At 38.0% G+C, this 24369-nt stretch overlaps 1 protein-coding gene across 1 annotated transcript; it reads left to right on the forward strand.

Moving 5' to 3' along the window:
• Window positions 1-296: 296 nt before the first annotated feature.
• RLF (rearranged L-myc fusion) lies at window positions 297-23732 on the forward strand (the record flags this gene model as incomplete). Its single annotated transcript, XM_010157903.1, has 5 exons — window positions 297-429; window positions 6687-6889; window positions 10982-11118; window positions 16405-16546; window positions 18999-23732. Coding segments are annotated over 5 exons (5349 nt in total), but the record flags the coding sequence as incomplete, so codon positions are not given.
• Window positions 23733-24369: the final 637 nt, after the last annotated feature.

Raw genomic sequence — 24369 nt, forward strand, 5'->3', positions numbered from 1 at the left:
GGAGAAACATAAAAATTGCAGAAGAGTTACAACAGCAGTATAGGCTTTTCAAGTTAAGCCATTTCAGTTAAATTTCAGTACTTCAAAATTGGGAAGTTTTGCTGTAGGATTAGAGAAATGAAAGGATGTTGTACTGTTAAAATCTGAATGCAAACATGTCAAAATAATAATGACTTAAAAGAATGGTGTGAAATCATTAGAATACAGTCAAATATTAGGACAGGTAATCAAAATTACAGTGGTATAATATTTAGTAAAGACTTAATGATTTTTTTTTTTTAATACACATTTTTTAGGATTCTCATAATGCTTTACTGGAATTTGGGAATAACAACCTCCAGATATTGGTGGATATCACAAGGGAAGGAGTATGGAAAAATCCAGTTCTTCTTAAAATTCTATCCCAGCAACCAGTAGAAACTGAGGAAGGTAAGAATGTGGTTATGAAGAAATTATTTGGTGCAGTTTTGACGGGGAGCCAGTGATTTGAAATCAGAAGAGAGTTGTATTTTAAATTGCACTGTGCAGTACTATCTTGCTAAATGACATTTATGATGAAACTGTCTCATAATATGTCCTTGCTAACGCATGTCTGCTTGGGCTATACGATCTGTCAGTTTTAATATTTTCAAACTCCATTTTTAAAAAGAATGTTTTCCTTTTGTATCATAAAAATGCAGAAATTTTGCTCCCTGAGGTGTGTTTTTTTCTTCAAAATTCTGTGTGCTTTTGAATATTTTCCTGAATGCTTCGCAGGGAGGCATTGTGTATGTCCACATCTTTCAGAGGCATAAAAGATATATGTGGTGGGGCGACATGAGTATAGAGGCTTCCTTTCACTGAGCTGTAGGCTATGAAGGTCATTATGTTTAGACTACAGAAATCCTGAATCACAAACAAGTTGAGAAGTGAGGAAAAGGAGTTCTTATCACTTCATATAATTTTTTAATCTCTCTTCTTAAACTATTCTTTTACTAACTGAAATTTTGTCATACTTATTAGTGGTACCATTCAGTACTTGCAGGTATTTCTTTTAACTGTTCCATTAACAGTGCACAACACCGCAGTTCACCTTAGTGATAATCTAAAGTTAAAAATAATATTAGAGGGGAAGAAGAGCTTAAAATATTTTCTTAAATATTAAAGGAGCACAAAAAAGGATTTTAACTCAGGGTTTCTTTCATAGCAGAATCCTTTCTGGATTTGGGTAGCCTTTCTTTGAGTTGTGTTAAGTTATTACTTTTTAATAAATAAATAAATGAGAAGCGCATTTAAGTTTGAGTGGATGTGTTTCTTCCCCGTGCTAGAAAGCAATTTTAAAAAGCAGTCAGTGGTGGGCTGCAATCTTTGCTAGCCTTCACTTCAGGTATTCATAGTATGGCAGAAACATTTGAACTCCCGGCAGCTTTTAATCCCATCTCCAATGTGTCTTGTAAAGAATTGCATTCAATACTACTGTCCTGCCTTGAAGTCTTTAATTTGCAGTATTGTTAGGCTGTCCAGTCATACGATTGCTGCTCTTAGTGTTTCTCTGTTCAAAAGGATGTGCTTTTCAAAATTGGCCCATAATACTGAAAGCCTTCAGCTGTTGAAGAATCATTTACTTGGAGAGTAATATACCAATGAGGGCTAATGGTTAACTAGATTTGCAAACTCTCTTTACCTGTGGCAAGCCAAGAACTTTTTTAGAGGACTGGTGTGAATTCCAGTAGGAGTGATTTCCTCATGTGTATCTGTGTGGATGTCAAAGTTTAACCTCAGGTGGCAGTCAAGTACCATGCAGCTGCTCGCTCACCTCGCCCCCCACCTCTCCACCAGTGGAAGGGGAGAATTGGAGGAAAATACAATGAAGCTCATGAATTGAGATAATGAATAATTGAATATCAATTAATATTCTAGTCATAATATTAACAATACTACTAATACTAAGTTAATAAAATAATAGAAAATAGCACATATAGAGTCATAGAATGGTTTGGGTTGGAAGGGACCTTAAAGACCATCTAGTTCCAACCCCCCTGCCTTGGGCAGGGACACCTTCCACTAGACCAGGTTGCTCAAAGCCTCCTCATCCAGCCTGGCCTTGAAGACAGCTACTACTCTTCTGGCTGTCAGACAGTATCAGTACTCTTCTCAGGCCAAAGCCAAAAACACAGCTTCATGCTAGCCACTGTGAAGAAAATTAACTCTGTCCTGACTAAAACCAGCACAGTGGACTCTATTATAGATTAATCTGATTCTTAAACGTGTGACTGGTTGTATCAATGGCTTATTCCTAAATGCTGCTACACTTCTCGTTCCTGTGCAAGAGCGCATTGACATGGTTCATACTACCTCTTGACTTCAGCAGTAATAGGATAGAATTTGTTTGTTCAGTCCTTTTGGCTTTTAGTTTGGGTTGGAGTGTCTGTTGACCAACTGATTGGCTGATGCATCCTGACCATGTTGAATTGGGCTGAGTGTTGATGCCCATTTCTGAGATCACTCAGCAACCTTGAAACTATTGATTTCTTAGTATTCTTTATTTAGTACATGTTTGTCTGTTTAACTAGTTCTGAATATATGTCCAGAAGAGTTGTCCTCACTGGTGTTTCTTTCATGTGATGCAAGCAGAGGCAACTAGGAGCTTTTCTGGTAATTTTGTAACTGCAGAAGTGCATTCTCATATGGTCTGGAGTAGTCCACAGGCATGCTTAAGCAGCCTGAATGTGATGTTGAAATCCCATGTTAGACCAGTCTCTTGAAGGTTTCTCAAGTAAATCATAAGGCAAAGTGTTAGACATTTTAAATAAAGGACAGTTCTAAGAAGCCAAATATCTGCCTCAAATGTCTTTATTCTGTGGAAATCTTAAAAAACAAACCAAGGTTTCCTGCTTGCTTTCAGGGTACTGAAGAGCAGGTGAACTGAGAAGTGTCATTCTTGTGGCCTGTTGATATGCAACACAGCTGCGTAGACTTATCTAAAAGCTCTTTCTACAAGCTTTCCAAACTATCTGACTGAATGTGTCATCTTAGCATCCAAGCTAGATGTTTAAGATAGTGGTTGAGTACTTTCAACTGACAATGAAGGGAACAGTAAGAAGTAGTTGAGCTCTTGTGGTATGTGTCAGCATGTAGAAAGACAGTGAGAGCAGCACGTGAAAGTGTTGTCCTGTTCCTGCTGTTCTGGTTTGCAGCAAATACTGTGAAAGTAGTAGTGTTATTGGTAATGGAAATGGGAAAATAGCAAGAGGGGTAATGGGGATATTTAATAGCTACAAATACTGTAAAATAATGCTTCATTAGTTAAATAATTCTGTGCCCTTACATTTCAGAGGATGGAGAGGTTTATTATTTTTGTTAGCGTCTTGGTAGATATGAGCACATTGAACAAGAATTGACGTATTGCAGGGGATTGTAGGAGAAAATGTAAGGCTGGAAAAGACAACGTAGGTCATAGGATTCAGTCTCCTGTAATTGTTGCCAGTTATTCAATAACATTGAAAATCAAAATAATGCATGTTGTGAATCACTGTGAGTCATAAAACTCAAAAATGTTACAGGACGAGAGAAGTAGAATACAGTTTATTCTTCTCAGAAGGCAAGATCAATGTGCTGGATTTGTATACCCTATACTCTGGTGCAAGGCAAAATAAAATCTTAAAGATATCCTGCTCTTTATGCCAACAAATGATGGCAAGAAAAATATTTTGACTCCTAAACTGTGCAGTCATCATAATTGGTTTATCTTGAAATCATTAGACAAGTGTAAATCGGTGACTACAGAAGTTATTGCTGAAATACCAACTGATCCGCAAAGCTGTATCTTACCATGTGTTATGATTAATAAAATCTTGTTGGTTGTGTTTTACTTCCATTTCTTTGTTCAGTCCCTTCTTTTTGCTGCACCAGGAACTCAGAAGCTGCTGTAATATCATTTGCCTTGCAGAAGGTCTGTCTGGGTAGCTGGAATTACTCTTTTGGCCTTGTTTAGGACATGGAGCTGAGATTAAGCTACTATTTCTAGGTGTTTACTGGATTAACTTCATCCATTTTACCTTCAGAATCATATCAAGTAAATGCTTGTAGCTGTAATAGGAGATCATAAGCCACTGAATAGTTATCAGATTTGTCTTTTTTTTTTCTTTTACTTGTGTCACTTTTCATCTGTGTGATGTTCTCCTCTGACTACTAGAGACACGCATAGCACTTTCTACAGGCCACAGCAGGGATAACAGTTCTGCTGTTAGGCATCTTGAGTGAGGACTGCAGAAAGAGCTCTAGCACAATGGCTTTTTGGTTGTTTCAGTCAAACTGCCATTTTATCCTTCAGCAGAACAACAGTTTCACAGGGTATCTTCTGAAGCCTTGTCAATGGGTGCTGTTTCAGTTATCTACAACTTAGTTTCTTTGACGAGCTTGTATTTTATGCTTATTGGCTTTTTGTGGTGCGTGTCTGAAAAGCATTCATAGTTTTTGCTGTTGTGGGCCACTGGTAAGCTAGATGTGGGAGTGCAACAATGTGCCCATCTGTAGCTTTGTATTGTGAACTGGTAGATCGTGTTAGTGATCATCAGATGCTTACTTGAATCGAAGATCCTGAAAATGGGACATGTTATTGCCTCTCTTGATCAGTGTTCTTAATTCTTTAATGCACCAGCCTTGAAAAGGAACTGACATCAACTGTAAATATGGCTTACCAGGTTTGTTCCAGCAAGAGTTTCATAGCAGTCTACGTTATGTCTGATGTGTCTATGGCCACTCATAAATTAAACAGCCATGTTTCTGGGGTGCCTGTTGCTCTCAGGTGGCTCAAGATGGTTGTTTTGGGCATGAATATTTGCTCAAGAAAAGGGCCACAAGAAAATGATTGCTGCTTACTCATTTTGGATGACTAAATGGTATGAGCATCCCAAAGTAAACATAATAGGTGCTGTTCAGCAGTCGCCTTTTTTTTTCTTTTCTTTTGGATGGGCATTGGATGGGCTGCCCAGGGTGAGACATTTAGACAATGTGCTTAGGGACATGGGTTAGTGGTGGAATTAGCAGTGTTAGGTTAACAGTTGGACTTCATGATCTTAAAGCTGTTTTCCAGCCTAAATGATTCTATGATTGGGAGAAGCTGTGGACTCCCACAAGGGTAGAGAACCATTACAGAGAGATCTGGATAGATTAGGATCTGGGCAGTCACCAACCATATGAAATTTAACAAAAGCCAGTGCCAGATTCTTCACCTGGGATGGGCTAATCCTGGTTATACGTACGCACCAGGGGATGACAGGCCGGAGAGCAGCCCTGTGGAAAGAGATCTGGGGGGTTGTGTTGATGGTGAGTTGAATATAAGCCAACAGTGTAACAGTGTGCCTTGGGAACCAAAAGGGCCAACCGTGTTCTGGGGTACATCAAGCACAGCACAGCTAACCAGTTGAGGAAGGTGATTGTCCCACACTACGCTGCGCTGGTGTGGCCCACCTTGAGCGCTCTGTGGAGTTGTGGGTACTTCCATATAAGAAGGACATCAAACTATTAGAGTGTGTCCATAGGAGGGTGACCAAGATGGTGAAAGACCTTGAGGACAAGACTTATAATGAGCAGCTGAGGTGACTTGGTTTGTTCAGCTTGGAGAAGAGAAGGCTGAGGGGTGCCCTCATCATAGCCTAGAACTTCCTCAAGGGGGGCGGCGGAGGAGGAGGTGCTGATCTTTTCTCTCCAGTGACCAGCAATAGGACACAAGGAAATGGAATTGAAGTTGCATCAGGGGAAGTTCAGAGTGGACATTAGTAAAAGATTCTCACGAGAGCATGGTTGGTCCCTGGAACAAGCTCCCTGGGGAAGTAGTTATGGCAACAACCCTGTCAAGAGTTCAAGGAGCATGTGGATGATGCACTTAATCATATGGTTTAGTTTTAGGTAGTCCTGTGAGGAACAGTGAGTTGGACTGCATGATCCTTATGGGTCCCTTCCAACTTGAGATAATCTGTGGTTCTATGATAAGTACCTGGGGGGAGAATCAAACTAAATCTGTGAGGTTTTTAATCAGACTAAGTAAATTTTGCAAACTGCTTACAGAAATAATCTGAAGTTATATTTTTACTATGGGATTAGTTCATCAAGTCTGATAATGATTAGTTGTATTTGGTTGATCTAGAGCATAAGCCGAGCATGTCTTAAACACAGTTCTTATGAAGACTACAAAGATAACGTTTTCACACTCAACTTCATTATGTATATTTTGGCATTTTGTGGGATTTTAACAACTTGAGTAGAAATATCTCCAGTTGAAAAATACATAACACTTTCTTTTAAATATTTTTGGTTCTTTGGAATATGAAGCTACAGTTATTGAATCTCTGCTAAACTACTGATGTGTTGTTCAAAATACTATATGGTCTGATCGGTGTCCTTTAGCCACTGCTGTGGCATACTTCCTTAATGCGTTAATGGATGCTTTTGGAGGAGGGGGGAGGGAGAGGAGGGTGTCTGTTTTCTGTAGTTCAGCATTCTCTCCCTACACAGATGGTCTGAATTTGTTTAGGAGAAAATATTCCATTTATTGTTGTTACTTTATCACACGTAGAGTTTCCTGAGAAAGCTGACCATACTTAAAACAAGTTTGAAATAAAATAAGATGTGAACAAAGTGTGACAGTTTCAGTTAAGTGTCAGCTGTAAATTGGTGTATTCTCAAAGGCTTTTTTCTTTTCCTAGCTAATAAATTGATTACACGAGAAGGGCCTTCCTTTCTGCAGATGAGAATAAAACATTTGATGAAGTCAAACTGCATCCCACAAGCTACTTTCTTGTCAAAATTATGTGCAGATTCTCCAGAAATTGCAAATGTTTCATCTTTTCGCCAAGCCTACATCACATGTGTGTGTTCTATGCTGCCTAATGAAGACTCCATTAAGGAGGTTAGTAATCCACAGTCCCTTTTTAATGTGTATTTATCAAGCATTTTAGAATTTATTTCTGTAATACTAAGAACTGAAGCTGAAGGGTGAAACTTGCAGCAGAGTTCCAAAAGAGAAATTAGCTATTGCATACTACAGTAGGAAAGAACATTTGTATTAACTGGTGGTGTAAATAAGTATGTATTATATGCTTGCATTTGAGGTTAGATGTGTTTGAAAGCTTAACATAAAGCTTGTAATTTCAGTTCCTCTTGTAAACAAAATATAATTTGAAAGTTGTCTTTTCTGACTTAAATACTAATACTAGAGCAGTTACTTCTCTTCTAGTCATTCAGACCTAGGAAAGAAAAGTTTAAAAAAACCCCAGCCAAACAACAATAAAACCTAGAGTTGTTGCTCCAGAATCTTAAATTAATTTTTAGCAGTTAATCTTCCTTTTACAGTAACATTCATAGTAATGATTTTGTTAATGCATTGCAATCATAGCAATGTTCATAGAACTGTTGCCTCTTGATCTCATGGATCTGTTATTTTATCAATCTCACTGTTCTTGTTAGACGTGTATGGGTATGGTGTAGTTTTAAATGTGAGACTTGAACATTTTAAGTAAGCCTCTGTGAAACTGGGGAAGTTTCACATATTAAAAGTGCAACTCTGATGTCTGCAATTCCTGAGTAGCAGACTTATTTGGAGTATTCGTGTTACACGTTTAAACTGTTTAAAAAGTATTCCTTTAAAAAAATTCTTTTGAAAAATAAATATTTGGATAGGTGTACCTTCAGTCTCCTCAGTTTGAGCCAGATGCCTGTGAGTTGGCTGTAGTGTAGGACCAATGAATGCATTTAATAGCTCACTGCAGACATGATCTGTGTACTGCAGTGTTTTGGATATATGGGTAACTTGCAACATGTTCTTTGATTGGATTGGCTACTAATGATGAATGGCAAAGAAATCACATTAAATTGTGTTCAGGTTTAAGTTTTATTTCAGAGTTTTGAATTGTAGCTGTATCTGTTTTACCTAGATACTCAGAAGAGTCTTTACGTGCTAGTTAAGTATAAAAGCTAGAACACAGATTGATAAATTGATAAATTGAATCAAACCATGTTAATCACTTAAATGAACCTTTTATGGGAATATGAAGCCAGTAAGCATTATAGTGGGATCTTAAAACAGTGTGTTTTATTGGCTTAACTGGATCTGTAGCCAACACTGTGAAAAATGTAAAGTCAGTGGTGTTACAGTGCCAGAAAGTTGATGTAAATAAATGGCAAAATGAGGATTTGTATGTAATGATTCTTTGCATCATTGGTCAGAGGTATTGTGTAGTTGGCTCTCTTTAGAGAATTGCTGAAATCTGAGACTTAAAACACTTGTTTCCGCCTGTATTTTCACAAGGCAAGAATTGTGTTATATTTTCACGTTACCTATAGTCTTCCTCGGGTAGAGAATTATTGAGTCTAATGACAAGTGGGGAAAAGAGGTGAAAAAAGGATGAAATATGAAGAGCTCAAAGAAGGGCAGTTGTTGGAGAATGAGATGGGGCAATGACTGAAAAGCCAGTGGGGGAAGAGGAAATTAACTGTAATAAAGGAAGCAAGGGTTAAGTGAAATTTGAAGCTCAGCACAGGATGGAGTAGATGGAGGAACAGGCCTTAGTTAAGAAAGTAAATGTTACAAAAATGGTGAATATGAGTGAAGATAGCTTGGGGAGGATTGGAGAGGAAGAGTTTTTGTTATGGAAGATTACACAATGTATGGTCATCCCTTTCCAGGAGCTGGAAATGATTGGAATGGCTAGGTCAGGCTATGACGTTAAATTGTTAAGTTCCTGAAAGTTAAAGCTGGTGAATTACTTCTGTCTGTATCTATAGGAGATAACATACCTACATACATGTGTATGTATATCTGTGTGTATGTACCTATATGTATACAAATATATACATACATGCGTGTATGTATGGCTATAACTCTGTGTATATATACACACTATATATAAAGTTGTCCCTTGTATTTCTGTTACTTTCTGATACCTTGAATTGATCCTAAAGCACACATGTAACAAATAATACAACTATGTAATTAATTGTTCACAAGAATCTTGTGCTGCTATGTGAGAAACATAAAGTAACAGAACTGAGACTTGTCTGACTTACTGATTCCAGTGTTTGGCTTGAATTTGCCAATTTTATTGAACCACTTAAAAGTTTAATTGAAGAGGTTCTACACAGTAGTTAACAAGTAGGTAGTAACATCCTTTACTGTTGCAAAAAGCATGAAGCCCCAAATGTTCCATTATCTCAGATGGCTTTCTCTGCAAGGCAAGTGTCAGCCACATGTAGTAATAAAACAGAGCTTTCAAATGGAACAACCAGTTAAAATTACAGTCAGATTGATTGTTTTAATCATAACTGGTCATCTCTGTAGAATGTCAGTGTGATTGTTTCCTAGGTTGCATTTGAGCTCCATATAGCCATCTCATCATTAAAGTAGGGGTTTTTTTAGTCTGGATTTTCTTTGGGAAAGACCATTCAAAAATCTGAGAGTAAAGCACTTGAGGAATTTTGAATTTTAAAAAACGCCCATTACCCCTTTCATAAAAAACTCAACAAGGAAGCTTAAGAACAGTCACATTTTGGAGGCCATATCCAGACACTGCCTACAGAAGAAGGAATTGTTCCTGAGTTGCATGCTTAAAAGAGCAAGAGGAAAAGACAATGAAGCTTGTTAAAACACTGGGGAAGGATATTTGCTTATCATGAGTTTGCTTGCAAAAATATTCTTAGTTACTGTGTTGTTTTCATTGTCAAGTTGAATCAAGTGTTCTTTTCCCGCTCTAATTTCCAATTTGATTGGATGATTGAAAGAACATTATCTGTCATCCTTGCCCTGCAAACTGTCTATGCTTAATGAAATACTTCTGATGTAAAACATGTAATTTTGTCTTAAATATTATTAACGAAAAAAAACCCCAACCCTCAAACAAACAAACCCCCAAAAAAACCAGTCCATGATCTGAAACAAGTTGGATCATTGACAAAGCTTGAAATAAACAGGACTTGTAAACAAATTGCCTGAATATGATTGAGTTTGGCAAAAATGAATCAAACTTCTATGTGAGAAGAAGAGCGAATCATAGAATGGTTTGGGTTAGAAGGGACCTTAAAGATCATGTAGTTCCAACACCCCTGCCATGGGCAGGGCAACCTTCCACTAGACCAGGTTGCTCCAAGCCTCATCCAGCCTGGCCTTGGATACTTCCAGGGGTGGGGCATCCACAACATCTCTGGGAACCTGTCCCAGTACCTCCCCACCCTCTCCGGGAAGAATTTCTTCCTGATATCTAATCTAAACCTCCTCAGTTTCAGTTTAAACCCATTACCCCTTGTCCTGTCACTCCATGCCCTTGTAAAAAGTTTCCCCCAGCTTTCTTGTAGCCCCTTCAGGCACTGGAAGGTGCTATAAGGTCTCCCTGGAGCCTTCCCTTCTCCAGGCTGAACAAGCCCAATTCTCTTAGCCTGTCCCCATGGCAGAGGGGCTCCAGCCCTCTGAGCATCTTCATGGCCTCCTCTGGACTCCTCCAACTGGTCAATATCCTTCTGATGTTGAGGGCTCCACAGCTGGACACAGCACTCCAGGTGGGGTCTCAGAAGAGCAGAGTAGAAGGGGAGAAATATTTTTCATTCTACTATAAAAAAAAAATTCGTGGTAGGCACATAACAAAAGACCTGTAGACAACACTAGCTGACAAAGAGGATAAGAGGCTGACTTTTTGACATCTTGAACTTTTTGGACCTGGGTTTTAATTTTGAAAAGGAAAACAGGGATGCCTGCAAGTGCAGAGAAGGAATGGGAAGTTTTGTATAGAATGTTGCCTGTATCTAAGTATTTTTCAAAGCTGCACAAAATGGAAGATGATCCCAAAGAAAACTAATGCTGAAAAGGGATCAGAACTAACAGAACTCTGGGTATTAAAAGGAGACCTGGTATTTTGTTCATGTGTTTGTGAGACCATTTGATACAGTAAACATGCATTTTTTTAAGTAAACATTCTGGGAATACAATGCCTCTTAATTTTTTTTTTTCTTTAAGATTGCAAAGGTGGATTGTAAAGAAGTACTGGACATCATATGTAATCTGGAATCTGAGGGGCAAGAAAACACTGCATTTGTTCTTTGTACAACATACCTTACTCATCAGCTTCAAACAGCAAATGTGTATTGTTCTTGGTAAGTAATAAATACTACAGCTACTCCTGTCTGTTCCTCACTGGCTTGAGTGCAAGAGAATTGAGCCGATATAGTACAAAAATATGTAGCGAAAGTAGATATTCTTGAACTTCAGAACTGCATCAGACTGAAGTACTTTTAGACAACATGACAAAATAAATAAGGACTCTTGCTACAGTGATAAGGCATTCAGACAAAATTAATGTTTAAATAATTTTAAAATTAAATAGCACTTGTATTGTTGGCATTAACAGTAATGCTTTGGCAATATAGTAGCTCTGGAAGTAGTGCTGGATCAATGCTGTCTGGGTTGATATTGAACCAGTAAGCTTGGTGGTTCCACGAAGTATGTTGAAATTCAGGTCTTCCCTCGTGAATACTTAAGCCCATGAGAGTTTGCCTTTTTCTGTTTCTTCCACAGAGATTTAAGTAGTAGCTATGGGCAGAGGCAGCACCCATTAACTTTGCTGCTTGCCCTCCCCACTAGTGCCTTTTTATTTTTGTAATTTCTGTAATTCTGGGAATTTTAGTACTAGATTTTGGCCAGATTGTGACTATAAAACTTCTCTGCCCTATTAACTGGCAGGAAATACAAAACTTTTTGCATCTTTCTTTCAGCAGTGACAAACTGGTAGAGCCAAAGCAGGGAATCTGTTTTCTGCCCCTTACAAAAAAGGGGTTTATAGTTCTGGCTTTCAAGACATGGCTAAATATGTAGTTTTCTCCTGTTAAAATGCTGATGTGGATAAAGCTTTACATTAGCAGACATGTCAAGTATATCTTGGGAATTTGGATCCAGTCAGCTGTGGTATTGTTCATTTACCCATGACACATTTTGAAGTCATTAAGTAAAGTTTTCACAGGACTTAAGTGATAGTTTAGCATGGTCCAATCATCTGTACAAGAAGTCCAGAAATATTTACATGCTGCTTCTGTTTCAGGCCAGAAATGGCTTTCTGAGAAAAGCATACCTTATAGAGGGAAATAACCTTGTGGAAGACTTAAGAGGGGAGAGTCTACCACATTTGAAAGTTCTAGAGACTGACTGTTTTCCACTAGTGAAGTGTGTCGTTGGAGATTAGATTAGATTAAAGTCATGCTCAAAGAGATAGGAGGCTGAATTCCAACCCATGATCTCTTTTTAAAGAAAAAACCAACAACAGCTAACATTCTTTCAGGCTGAACTACATGATGTGCTGTTGTCCAAGGAGACAAATAGGAGATTTGCTTTTGTCCAGTTCGATCTAAAAGCCATGTCCCTAGGGTGCAAGTGAAGAGAGATGGACTTCATGTGTCCATGACTTAAATTATTGGGACTGGAAAACAGACTTCAGTAGTGTAGCATTTATTGGTACAGAATAACAGCTCTTTTTTCTGAAAACTGTGGATAGATTTTTTTTTTTTCCCTTGCAGTAGAGTCTGAACTGAAACTAGTTAGAATTTGAATAAAACTTTCAAGTCCTGTAGCTGTCTAACCTACATTTTCTCCTAACTAATGAGTCAGGAGAGATCAGTTACAGCTGCAGATTTCCCATGTCCGTGTCTGTCTGGATGGTGAAGGGGCCTGCCTTAGGCTAAGTTATGCGCAACCTGGTGCAGCTGTAACATGAGTAGGTACTTCCTTAGCAGCTTTAAAATTGGCTAGCCTAGGTGACAGGCAGTGAAGGCTTGAAGATACAAATGTTAGCACTGTCTAGCAACACAGGTATGATCATTACAGAAGGCATTAGCATGTTTTTGTCACTCATGCTGAAGTCATGTCATTATGTCTACTCTGTTGTTAGGGGTTAAAGGTGCTGGTTCAAATTGTGCTGCTTTGTCTGTGCATGCCACAGTTGCCCCCTCTGCTGCTGCCTGACAAACTTCTCAAGTTTCAACTGCCCTCCCCCAGGAATGAGACAGGAGAATAAAGACTTCTAATACTGAAATTGTATAGGTGTTTAAATTCAAATTCTAGTGCCATACATAGCACTCCTTGTGCAACAGGCACACAGTCAATGTGGTCTGTACCCACTGAAGAGCAAAGCTTCCAGTATGCTGGAGCTTAGGTTGAAGAAATTCACCTTCTGATGGACTCCTATCTTGTGAATCTGGTATAATACTTCTTGACCATCAGATTACTTTCTCACTTTGAGGCTGTACCTCTGTTTAAAAAGTACTGTTGCTTGAAAGTGAAGATGGCTTGCTGGTCTAATTGGCCTTTTTTCTTGACCTCTACCTACTTTCCTTGTGGCAGATAGAGATCTAGTGATCCTTTAGCCACAAGGTAGATTAATTCAAGTTGCTGATATGACATAAAACTTTTAATTTGTAGGATTACTTTTGTCAGATCAGCCATCTTAACTGATGAGGTGTGAAATTACACATTACAGAGGCATGCAAAAATGAGGCAGCCTCTGCTCCAAACAAACTGTGATGATCACAGAAATCATTGCAGAGCTGATGTGAATCAGTACCCTGGAAAAGGGATAAGGTAATGTTGCTTTCTCTGCATTAGTAAATTGAGCTCAGTCAAAAGCATGACACATGTCAGAGCTGGCTGGAAGGACAGGAAATGTTAAGATGAACTCACTGCAATATGCATGTTTAGCCTAATCCTACAACTAAAACTAATGTGGAGGAATCACTTCATTATATAGGCTTAAGTACAGAATGAATATACACTTAAAATAGTTAAATTGAATACATGAATACATAAACTGAGACATACTCCTTTTTGTGACCAACTGGTTTTAAGGGGCAGCAATTGCTTAATTCCCTTCAAAGAAGGTCCTGTCTAGTTCAAAGATAGAGGATTGTAGCTGAAAGGCTGTTTTACTTTGTGATCTTGATCTACTGATGATTTGGACTCTACTCAAAATTTTTCTAGCAATGTCATCTTTTGGATTTTGATTGTTAATAATAAAATTGGTTTACCATGTGGTTAGACAGTACCTAGCAAAGAAGTGCAGTCTGTTCAGCTGTGAGCTGTAACATCACTCTCCATCTAGAAAGGGAAAATCTACCTCACTTCCCTCCCATCGCACTGCTCTAGCCTCTACCTAATGGCACAGTGCTAACTCTCCAACTCAGCACAAACTTCTTATTATTCTTGCATATTTAGAGAGGTTAAGCTATTTAATTTGTTTAGCTCAGCTTGTCCTGTAGCCTCGTGTGTACCTCCAAGAGATTAGTAAACCTTATATGGCTATGAATTAGTCCTCTTGGTGTGAAGTTTCATTTCATAGCTGAAGGTGAAAGCAAACTTAAGCTTATATATGTTATTCCTCACCAAAACTGGAAGGTTTTGCAATGATTGTTGCTGATAATCATAAAATAATGTGTAATGCCACTTTAAGACTGGAGGTATCTGCCATGTTTGGAACTTTAAATAGTAGTGCTGATCTGAGCAGTAGTTCTGAGCTAGCTGATTGCCTTAGTCTCCAAGGAGTCAGGCAATTAATCAGTCCATAAAATAATGCATTCTTTAGTATTAACACAAGTGGCATTAAGTATGAACTGGAGGTTCCATGTGCTAGTGAGATTTTTTTGCTTCTGTTACTGAATATCTGTCTGTCTGGAGTTTTTTCTGTTCTCTGCACTGTCTCACATCAATTTTGAAAGGGAAAATTGCACAAATACTGAGAGTTGTCTATTCTTGCCTTTCCTTGTGTGTGAAGATTTTTTTCATCACCATCCCTGAGGACCCCTTCCAACAATGTACTTCAACTTTGCAGAAAGAAGGGGTGTGATGAAGAAAAACGGGGCAAACACTGACAACATTTTGCTCTGCCAAAAACTCTGAGGAATAAGGGATTATCCAGAGTGAACCACTATTCTTCCAACTCCCAACTATGTAAATGTACTGAATAGGTGTACAAAATTACAAACTTTTTTTTGAGTTTGTTTTGTTTCTGTTGTGGTGATGCTGAGTTAATTTTTTTTTGGTAATACTTTATTTTTATGTGTGTGTATATATATATATATTCTGTACCTTCCTTGCGTAAGCTTCCCTTCAATTCTTCCACAATAGTCATCCATTAAATTTTACCTTTGGTCAACTTCTTGGGGTAAAAGGGCAGTAGAAAAAGTTACTGATATTCTGGGTGTCATACCTTTTTTTTTTTCTCTCAACTTCTGTTTCAGGATTTAAAATTAAAACAGAATTATACTGCTTGTGTATTTGTTTATTGTAGGCCTAAGTAGCTTTCAGCTGTCTCTTCCTGACTACGAAAGGCTGTTAATTGCATTTCTGGGCCATTAGACAAAATGAACAAAAAAACCTACAAAAGATCAAAAAACTATTACCGGTAAATGTTGTCCCATTTTTGTGCAATAAATGTATCCTAGGTCAGATCCATAATAAGGCCTCACTCCCTTTCACTTGGCTTAGGGTTCAAGAGTAGGATTGCAATAATTCAAAGGCAAAACCTTGACATTGCCGATATTCAGTGTAAAGTTTGCCTTAGTGCTTTTTCTTGACTTTTGGTTCTAGAGACTGTGACTGACCTTTTATCTAGAAACCTGTATGTATAATGTGATGCACAGAATGGTTAAGTTAGCAAAAGTGAAGTTTGCTCCTAAAGGAATAGAAGAAAAATTTTCAAGTGATATGAAAGATACTGATCCTATCGCTCTTCTGCTCTTCTGTTTCTGCGCTGCTCATTGTGAAGGCAGAGCAACACAAAGTCACGGTTTGCATCACTGAATGGCTGTGTTGCCATGGCTATAGTAAATTGTGTAACAACTACTCTGTGCTTCTGTGGTACAAGCAGTAAAGTACGTATCTGCTCAGAGACAGCGGACTTAGCCCTTGGCTTACATATTCCTTATGTAACACGTCACAGAGTGTGTTCGGTTAGAGGTATCTTCTAAAGCGCTGAACGGCAGTTACATCATTTGAATGCAGACATCAGCATCTGAGCAACCTGCCTTGTGGGAGACAAGTGGCTACTTTACATCATCTTACTATTTTAAAATCCTGTGTGAAAAGTCTCTGCAGTGTGTGTGTGGGCGGGGATTCTTGTCTAGAAAGGGAGTCTGTGCAGCTATAGATGCCTGCATTAAGCAGGGTGAATCCCATTGCCAGTGGTTTTCCCCACTAAATGACAGCAGAAACACTGTGGTTTGTTCTCATGCTTGTTTAGGAGTAAAAATTCTCTTCAGCATTTTAGAGATGGAGGCCTGATTGAAGTGTGTGCTGTTTTTTTAACAAACATTTAAATTGTGGCATCACCTCTGAACTAAAGTGTGGACAAATTGTGTATATCTGCAATGTTCTTACATTCTGCTTTAAACTCTTTGCAGGGAACTGACACTTTTCTGGAGCAAGCTGCAGAGAAGAATAGATCCTTCTTTAGATTCCTTTTTGGAGAGATGTCGTCAATTTGGCATCATTGCCAAGACATTACAGCATTTGTTCTTCTTGATAAGAGTCATACAGTCTGAAGTAAGTATGCCGCAGTACAGAATCTCTGGACACAACCAGGACTATTTACATGATTTTATTGTTTTCTGTATAACTCTACTGAACTGATATGAAATACAGCTTATTTCATTTTTTGTACTTTCTGATTAAGTGCCCAGTAACATACTAATAAAAAAATCTCTGAGAAAGGCCTACCACTGTAAGTTTTGTGCCAGCCAGACACATAGAAGTGACCTTCAGTCAGTGTGGAATGGTTTGTGTGTTACTCTGAAAATACAGTACCACAGTATTTTGCAAACAAAGCATAGATGTGTTGTGATCTGATGCCTGTTTAGAAGTGAGGCACAGCAGAAATTTTCTGCAGCATCTCTAAGAGATTGAGATGGCTGAAATGTCTCATATTTTTGTATTCTGCGAAAATACCTTTTCCTCAAAACATGGGATATGATCACAGCTGGACTTCCACCTTCTGTTCTGATGCCTATCTTTAGAAAAGTTGCAGAAAGTTTCAAGAGATCCTTAACACCAATTTTTTAAACTCATACTTTCTGTTTGAGGAGCGATGGAAAGATTTTAATTGATATAGCTACCCAGGAAGCAAATATAGCATGCTCTTCATAAGAAGAGTTTATAGTTAATCTGGGTAGTTGCTCAGTAGGACATTTCTGTCTTCCTTTGATAGCTACTCTGACTCTTAGAATTGTTCAGACTGAAATTTCTTGTGTCTGGTCATTATATGAGTAGATTTGTGGAGGGCAATTATGAATGAAAATGAATGGAGGGAAATGGAGGGAAAAAAAAGCTAGCTGATAATAATGATTTTAACTGTTTTAGTAACAGTATTATATGGAACATTTACCTTAAATATTAGATATGGGATGTCATCCCTTTGGAATGTCATAATTTCCATAATATTTCAGATATTTCTTCTGGAAAACATCATCGTTTTGCACATGTAGACTAGAATTTGCCATGTGAACTTCAGTTTTGTGAATATTAACGAATTCGTTCATCTTTTTGCATTCTTATATGGACATGAGTTAAATTGGAGTTAAGGCATCAAATGGATTATGGATAAAACAGACAAGGTTCCTTTTTTCAATTAAATTTCTCTCTCGCTTGAGATTTGTTTGCCTGGGAGTTTCTTTCACTGGCTAGTTAATCCTGTGAACCAAATGAGTCATCAAGTATAATTTGGTAAGATAAGAGCAGTTTTCAGTCCTAGTTGAGAGTCAGAGTAGAGATCAGAAAGGTTATGACAGATCATTTTGACAGATCATAGAGGAGAGTCCAGAACTCTGATTTGGCAAAGATGAATTCCAGTAGTGATTGCAGAGAGAAATGTTTGCTCCTAGTTTCTCTAAAGCTGGCCAATTTCTACTTTTAAAATTTGCATCATTGTGCACTTTATATATAAGCATAATACATTATTAACTGTATACCCTGTATACCAGTTCTTTCTGTGTTTTCCTGCTAAACCATTTGATGTTTAGCAGATCAACACTGTTATTGAATTAAAGAAGCATTGCATAACTTCCAGTAAGCAGTGCACAGTGAGTATAAGAGCTTGCTAATTCTTTTAACTTGTTGTTACTTATTTTGGATCTTTACCCTCTGAGCTGGTGTGGATGTGGCTGTTAGCCACACGTCACCTCTCTACACCATTCATAAATACCTTAACTGTTACTTATATTTAGTAATAATGACTTAAATCAGATTCTTTATGCTGAAAAGCATGTTTTTGGAACAAGGTAACTTTCAGTTTTGTCCATCTAAAATTTGAAATGTTGTGGGTTGGTTGTTTTGTGTTTTTTGTTTTTTTTTTTTAAATCAATGTGTGCATAATATTTGTAGGTTTCTTTTTGATGCTGTTGGGCAGCACCTCGAAGTTGCATAAACTCCAAGAAAATGTTTGCAAGTGAAATGCCAGTTATTTTCATTGGGAATCATTTCTGCTACTGTACTACTTAGGCTGTTGAAGGTTGTTTTGTTTCAGGGTATGATTTACGTTGATTTTCTTATTACACAGTATTGCATATCCTGAATTAATATCTTGTGTGGATACTGTAGGAAAAATATATATGGAAGATTTACACCATTCTCTTTTAGATATCTGACTTAGTTATGATTAAGGGTTACTCAGTGAAGTGGGAGAGGAGTTAGATGTTTTGCAACACACAATGCCTCAATTAGTTTGTGCGACTCTTCCATAGAGCGCATTAAATTTGAAGTGGATCCCCTCACTTGAAAAGTAGAAGTGGTTCCTCACATAAAATAAACTACAGCTTTTCAGAGTGTGTTCAGTGACTCAGATACTTAACACTCAGAAGCCTGAATGCATTCTGAATGGCCTGTAGTCTGTCAGATGCTCGCATGGTTTGTTTCTTCATTGTGCAGTTCTACAGAGGACGTACTTATCGAAGAGAAGTAACGTTTGTTTTGTGGCTGGCTCTTTTTTTTTTTTTTAATACAGGCAGAAGAAGCAGGACTTGCTGTGTCTGTTTTGTTGTGTGTGAGAGCCCTTCAGATCAGATCAAACGGAAGTGATGAAATGAAGACCTCAGTATGTAAAACAATTGCATGCCTTTTACCAGAAGACCTTGAAGTTCGAAGAGCTTGTCAGCTCACAGAATTTTTACTTGAGCCAACTTTGAGTGGATTTAATGTGCTGGAAGAGCTCTATATGCAACCAGATCAAAAATTTGATGAAGAGAACGCGCTGGTTCCAAATTCGCTCCGTTGTGAGCTGCTGTTAGCTTTAAAAGCATATTGGCCATTTGATCCTGAATTTTGGGACTGGAAAACTTTAAAGCGACATTGCCATAAACTGTTAGGGAAAGTAGCTTCTGATTCTGAGGATGATGCAAGTTGTAATATGTCAATTAATGAAACCGACATGTTGGAAACTTTCTTTAGTGACTATGATGAGACAAAAGAACATAAATATTATGAAGGAAAAGACACAATGAACCACTCTAAAGAAAAAGCAAGAGTAAAAAAACCAATTGGTTCTTCAGAAAGATACCAGAGATGGCTTCAATACAAATTTTTTTGTGTGCTCTGCAAAAGGGAGTGTATAGAGGCTAGAATACTGCATCATTCTAAGATGCATATGGAAGATGGTGTTTATACGTGTCCAGTGTGTACAAAAAAGTTCAAGAGAAAGGAATTTTTTGTACCACATGTAATGGAACATGTTAAAATGCCACCTAGTAGAACACACAGACCTAAAAAGAAAATAATACTGAAAAAAGAGAGATCACCACAAAAGACTGCAGCTTCCAGCAGCCCACCCCCAGCGTTTCAGGAGAGGTCACATCAGCCACAGCTGCCAGAAAACTTTGAAAATGACACACATGAATATGTCACATTTAGCCAACTGGAAAATTGCCAGTTACAAGACAGAGACATCTATCCATGTCCTGGAACGGATTGTTCTAGAGTATTTAAACAGTTTAAATACTTAAGTGTACATCTGAAAGCTGAACATCAAAACAACGATGAGAATGCAAAACACTACTTGGATATGAAAAACAGGAGAGAGAAGTGTGCTTTCTGTCGCAGACATTTCATGACGTCCTTTCATTTGCGGGAGCATGAACGCGTGCACTGTGGACCCCAACCATATATGTGTGTGTCAATGGATTGTTATGCTAGATTTGGGTCAGTTAATGAGCTGCTCAATCACAAACAAACACATGATGATCTTCGTTATAAATGTGAGCTAAATGGCTGTAATATTGTTTTTAGTGACTTAGGGCAGCTCTACCATCATGAAGCACAGCACTTCAGAGATGCATCATACACCTGCAACTTTTTTGGTTGCAAAAAGTTTTATTATTCAAAAACTGAATTTCAGAACCATCTTGCAGTGCATAATATTGAAGTGTCAAATGGAGAAGTGAAGCAAACACTAAAACTTGAAGAGGCAGTTTCAAAAGACAAATGCAATTATCTTCCTGAGTCTCAGCTGCTTGAACAATCTGAAAATTCCAGTCTAAACAATAACTTGGATCCATCAGGCTCTCAGGAAATTCCACAGGCTCAGGAAGAAGCTCTCTCTGATAGTGAAGACCTGGACAGTGAAAGTAATTGCAGTCTTCATTGTGGGGACCACAGCACAGGTGCTGCAGTAAACCAGGGCCAAGTGTCTCCTCTGCTGATTGAAACAATGGCTCACAATCAATCAGTTACAGGTTTTCTCATGTCCCAGGAAGGAGTCTTCCATCCAGCAGATGTGAAACAAGAGTGTTCTGATGTGGCAGTTTGCTTTGATGAACAAAAACTTTCCTGTGGTTTTGAAGGCTGCTGTTCCACACACAAAAATTCCAGAAGTATACAGAAACACCTTCGCAGGGCCCATCCATATAACTTTAAAGGCAAAAAAAATACAGAGATGAAAACTAAAGACTTACTTGATCTGTTGAGTGACACTCAGGACAGTAAATCCCCCCCAGACATTAGTACAGAGTTAGGTCATAATTCAGATACAAATGCTGACTCTTCAGAAAGCTTGTATTGTACTACAGATGCTAAAGGAAGCAATGGCCTGAAGGAAGAAACTTGTCCTACTTCCCCAGAAACATCTTTTTATTACAGTTCTAAAGAATCAAATATTGAAGATAATATGTTGGAACTGATGTTAGGCTTGAAACATCTAAGCTTAAAAAATTCCAACATTCAGAATTCTTCAAGACACAAGCCTTTTTTGGGCTCTTTACAGTCCTGTTCATCTAGGGATGCTAAGTGCCATGAGTCAGTAGATGAAACTACCTCAAAATTTCAGCTTCAAGAACAAGATAACTTACCCAGCCAGTACCTTACTCAGCTGGCAGCTAAGCCATTTTTCTGTGAATGTCAAGGATGTACATGTGAGTTCGTGACCAGAGAAGCTCTCTTAATGCATTATGTTAGAAAGCATAACTATTCAAAGGAAATGGTTCTTCAGTTAAATATGTTCCAGCATCGGTACTCCCCATTTAAGTGTCATATTTGCCAAAGATCATTTACAAGAAAAACACACCTCAGAATTCACTATAGAAACAAGCATCAGATTGGCTGTGAGAGGGTAGGTCATAAGGTATGTTCTAATGAAAAATTTGATCATGTAGGTTTATGTGCAGATGACGTGCATAAAAAAAGCGCTGCATCAACACCTGTCTGTGCAACCAGCATTAAATTCATGGAACATTCAGAGCACTCTGGGCAGCTGTGTCAATCTAAAAAGGAAGACTGTAGTTCTGAGACAGATTTGGAGTCCAGTGAAGAGACAGACAATGTAACAAGAAAAACTTCTAACATAGCTTCTCTGGACAGTCATAGGGAAGAACTAGAAGCAAAACAGGGAAGAGGAAGCAGAAGAACAGTTGCTAAAGGAAACTTATGTTACATATTGCATAAGTACCACAAACCATTTCATTGTATACATAAAAGTTGCAACTCTGCATTTACCAACCAGAAGGGTTTGATCCGCCATTATAGAACTGTTCACCAGTATAATAAGGAACAGCTCTGCTTAGAAAAAGACAAAGCAAGAACAAAAAGGGAACTTGTCAAATGTAAAAAAATATTTGCATGCAAATACAAAGAGTGTGGTAAGCGTTTTCTATGTTCTAAAGCTCTTGCTAAGCATTGTAATGACTTTCACAATGAACACTTAGAGGATCAAAAACTGCTTTCTGAAGCTGAATCTGCAAGATTTGCTTGTAACCAAGCCCATTGCCCTGCTGTATTTTATACCTTTAATAAACTTAAACAACACCTAATAGAAGAACATGCCAGTGAAGAAAAATTAAGCAAAGATTTTGAAATCCATTGTGACCTTAATGGCTGTGATCGCATTTTCACAAATTACAGTCACTACTCTCAACATGTATATTTCCGACATAGTGAATATTATGATAGTCTCTTTGGAAATCAGAAAGAGGAGGAAGATAATCAAGATAAAGATAAAAATGAACAAACTTATTTGAAAGACAGTTTTGACATAAGCAAGCAGAAGGAGAAGCAGATAAAAGAAAAAGCTAAAAGAATTAGCAGAAGTAGAAAAAAGCATATGATGAGTTTCAAAACAAAAGAAGAAGCCCTACAAATGTGCAAAGAGAAGTCTAACCAGACCCAATATCCTTGCATGGTTCAGGGGTGTTTGTCTGTTGTCAAATTGGAAAGCAGTATAGTGAGGCACTATAAGCGCACACATCAGATGACTAATATGTATATAGAGCAACGGATTCAGAAACTTGTTGTTTGTGTTAAATGTGGCATAATGATTGAAAAACAGTCCTGCCCCGAAACAGCTTTAGACTTGGATAAAAAAGGTGTAGAAGTTAAAGAGGATAAATCACCTAAACCTGAGTATGTGCAGGAAAGTGAAAAACCTCTTGTTCCAAATACTGACTGTGATCCTCAAGATGTAAGCAATGAAAACCAAAAAATATGTCCATCAAGCAGTGTGAGTTTTGATGCAAGTGCCTTTACGTGTTCAGGCACTTTAAAATACAACCACAGTTCAAAGAACACCTGTTTTGAGGAGCATAACGTCAGGGAGACAGTTATGTGTAAAACTGAACATCTTTCTGAAAACAGTGAAAGAGAGGATAGCTCTTATTTCTCCAGTTTACAATTAGAGTTGCCAAGAGAGAGAGACCCAGAAGGATGTAAGCATAGTGCAAGTAATCAAAATGCAAAAAGAAAGGTACTTTGTAGTACAAAAGACAAATTTCACAAGCCTCCAGCTCCCAAACCATTTGATTTAAAGACATATAAACCAATGGGATTTGAGTCTTCATTTTTAAAATTTATTCAGGAAAGTGAGAGAAAAGATGATGATGATGATGATGATTTTGATGAAATAGTAGAATGGGAGTCTCCTGAACAGTTGCCAGTAGATAAAACCTTGCAAAAAGAGGGAGACAGTCAAGGGGATACACCAGTAAGCAGCTTTGTAAATGACAAAGATATAACCCAAAATAGTCATGGACAGCTAACAGAAATCCAGCCCTTGTTGTCAGAATCATCATCTGCCCCTTCTTTAGAAAATTTGAGAGCGATTTTGGACAAGGCACTAACGGACTGTGGAGACCTTGCCTTAAAACAGCTTCATTACTTAAGACCAGTAGTTGTTCTTGAAAGATCCAAGTTTTCCACACCCCTCATAGACTTATTTCCATCAAAAAAGGCAGACGAGCTTTGTGTAGGAAGTACGTAAGTAGTTTTGCTTAGCGCGGACTGCCTCCACTACTGCTGTATGGGGAGAACTTCAGTTTAGAACAGTAATTGTTACAGGACACACTGTTTAGGTTAGTTTAGACTGTTTAATTCCATGAATGTATAATATCTGTCAAAAGTATTGGCCAAGTTAACTTAGCTCCCCATTTTTTCAGTGGACTATGCTGATTTTGGTGCTATTTAACACATCAGAATACTGGGGGCTTCCTCTTGAAGAATAAATGTGCATGATTGTGTATGGAACAAGTACTAGGGTACCAGGGTTTGGGGCGCAATGGAGTTGTTACTTGACTTGAATGTGCACCCTAGGGTGCTTTGTGTAACATATTGTACACTACAGCATCTTATATTTTTTGAGTTATGAGTTTCAATAAATTACAGTTTTTTTCACCCATTTGTTTACTGTACAGTAAATCTTTAATGTGGTTTACTTGTAATTGAATTTGGGACCATTCTGAGTACATTGATTAATGTGGCTTCAGTTTTATGCGTTTGTAGATAATTCATCAGACTGATGAAGCAGTATAGATACAAAACAGTAAAGTATTACATTTTATTTTACAATATTCTGTGTGCTTTTTTCAGACTTGAAAGAATTATAATTAGTACAGACAGAA

This window comes from Eurypyga helias, unplaced genomic scaffold, assembly GCF_000690775.1.
Source record: "Eurypyga helias isolate BGI_N326 unplaced genomic scaffold, ASM69077v1 scaffold10328, whole genome shotgun sequence".
Lineage (NCBI taxonomy): Eukaryota > Metazoa > Chordata > Aves > Eurypygiformes > Eurypygidae > Eurypyga > Eurypyga helias.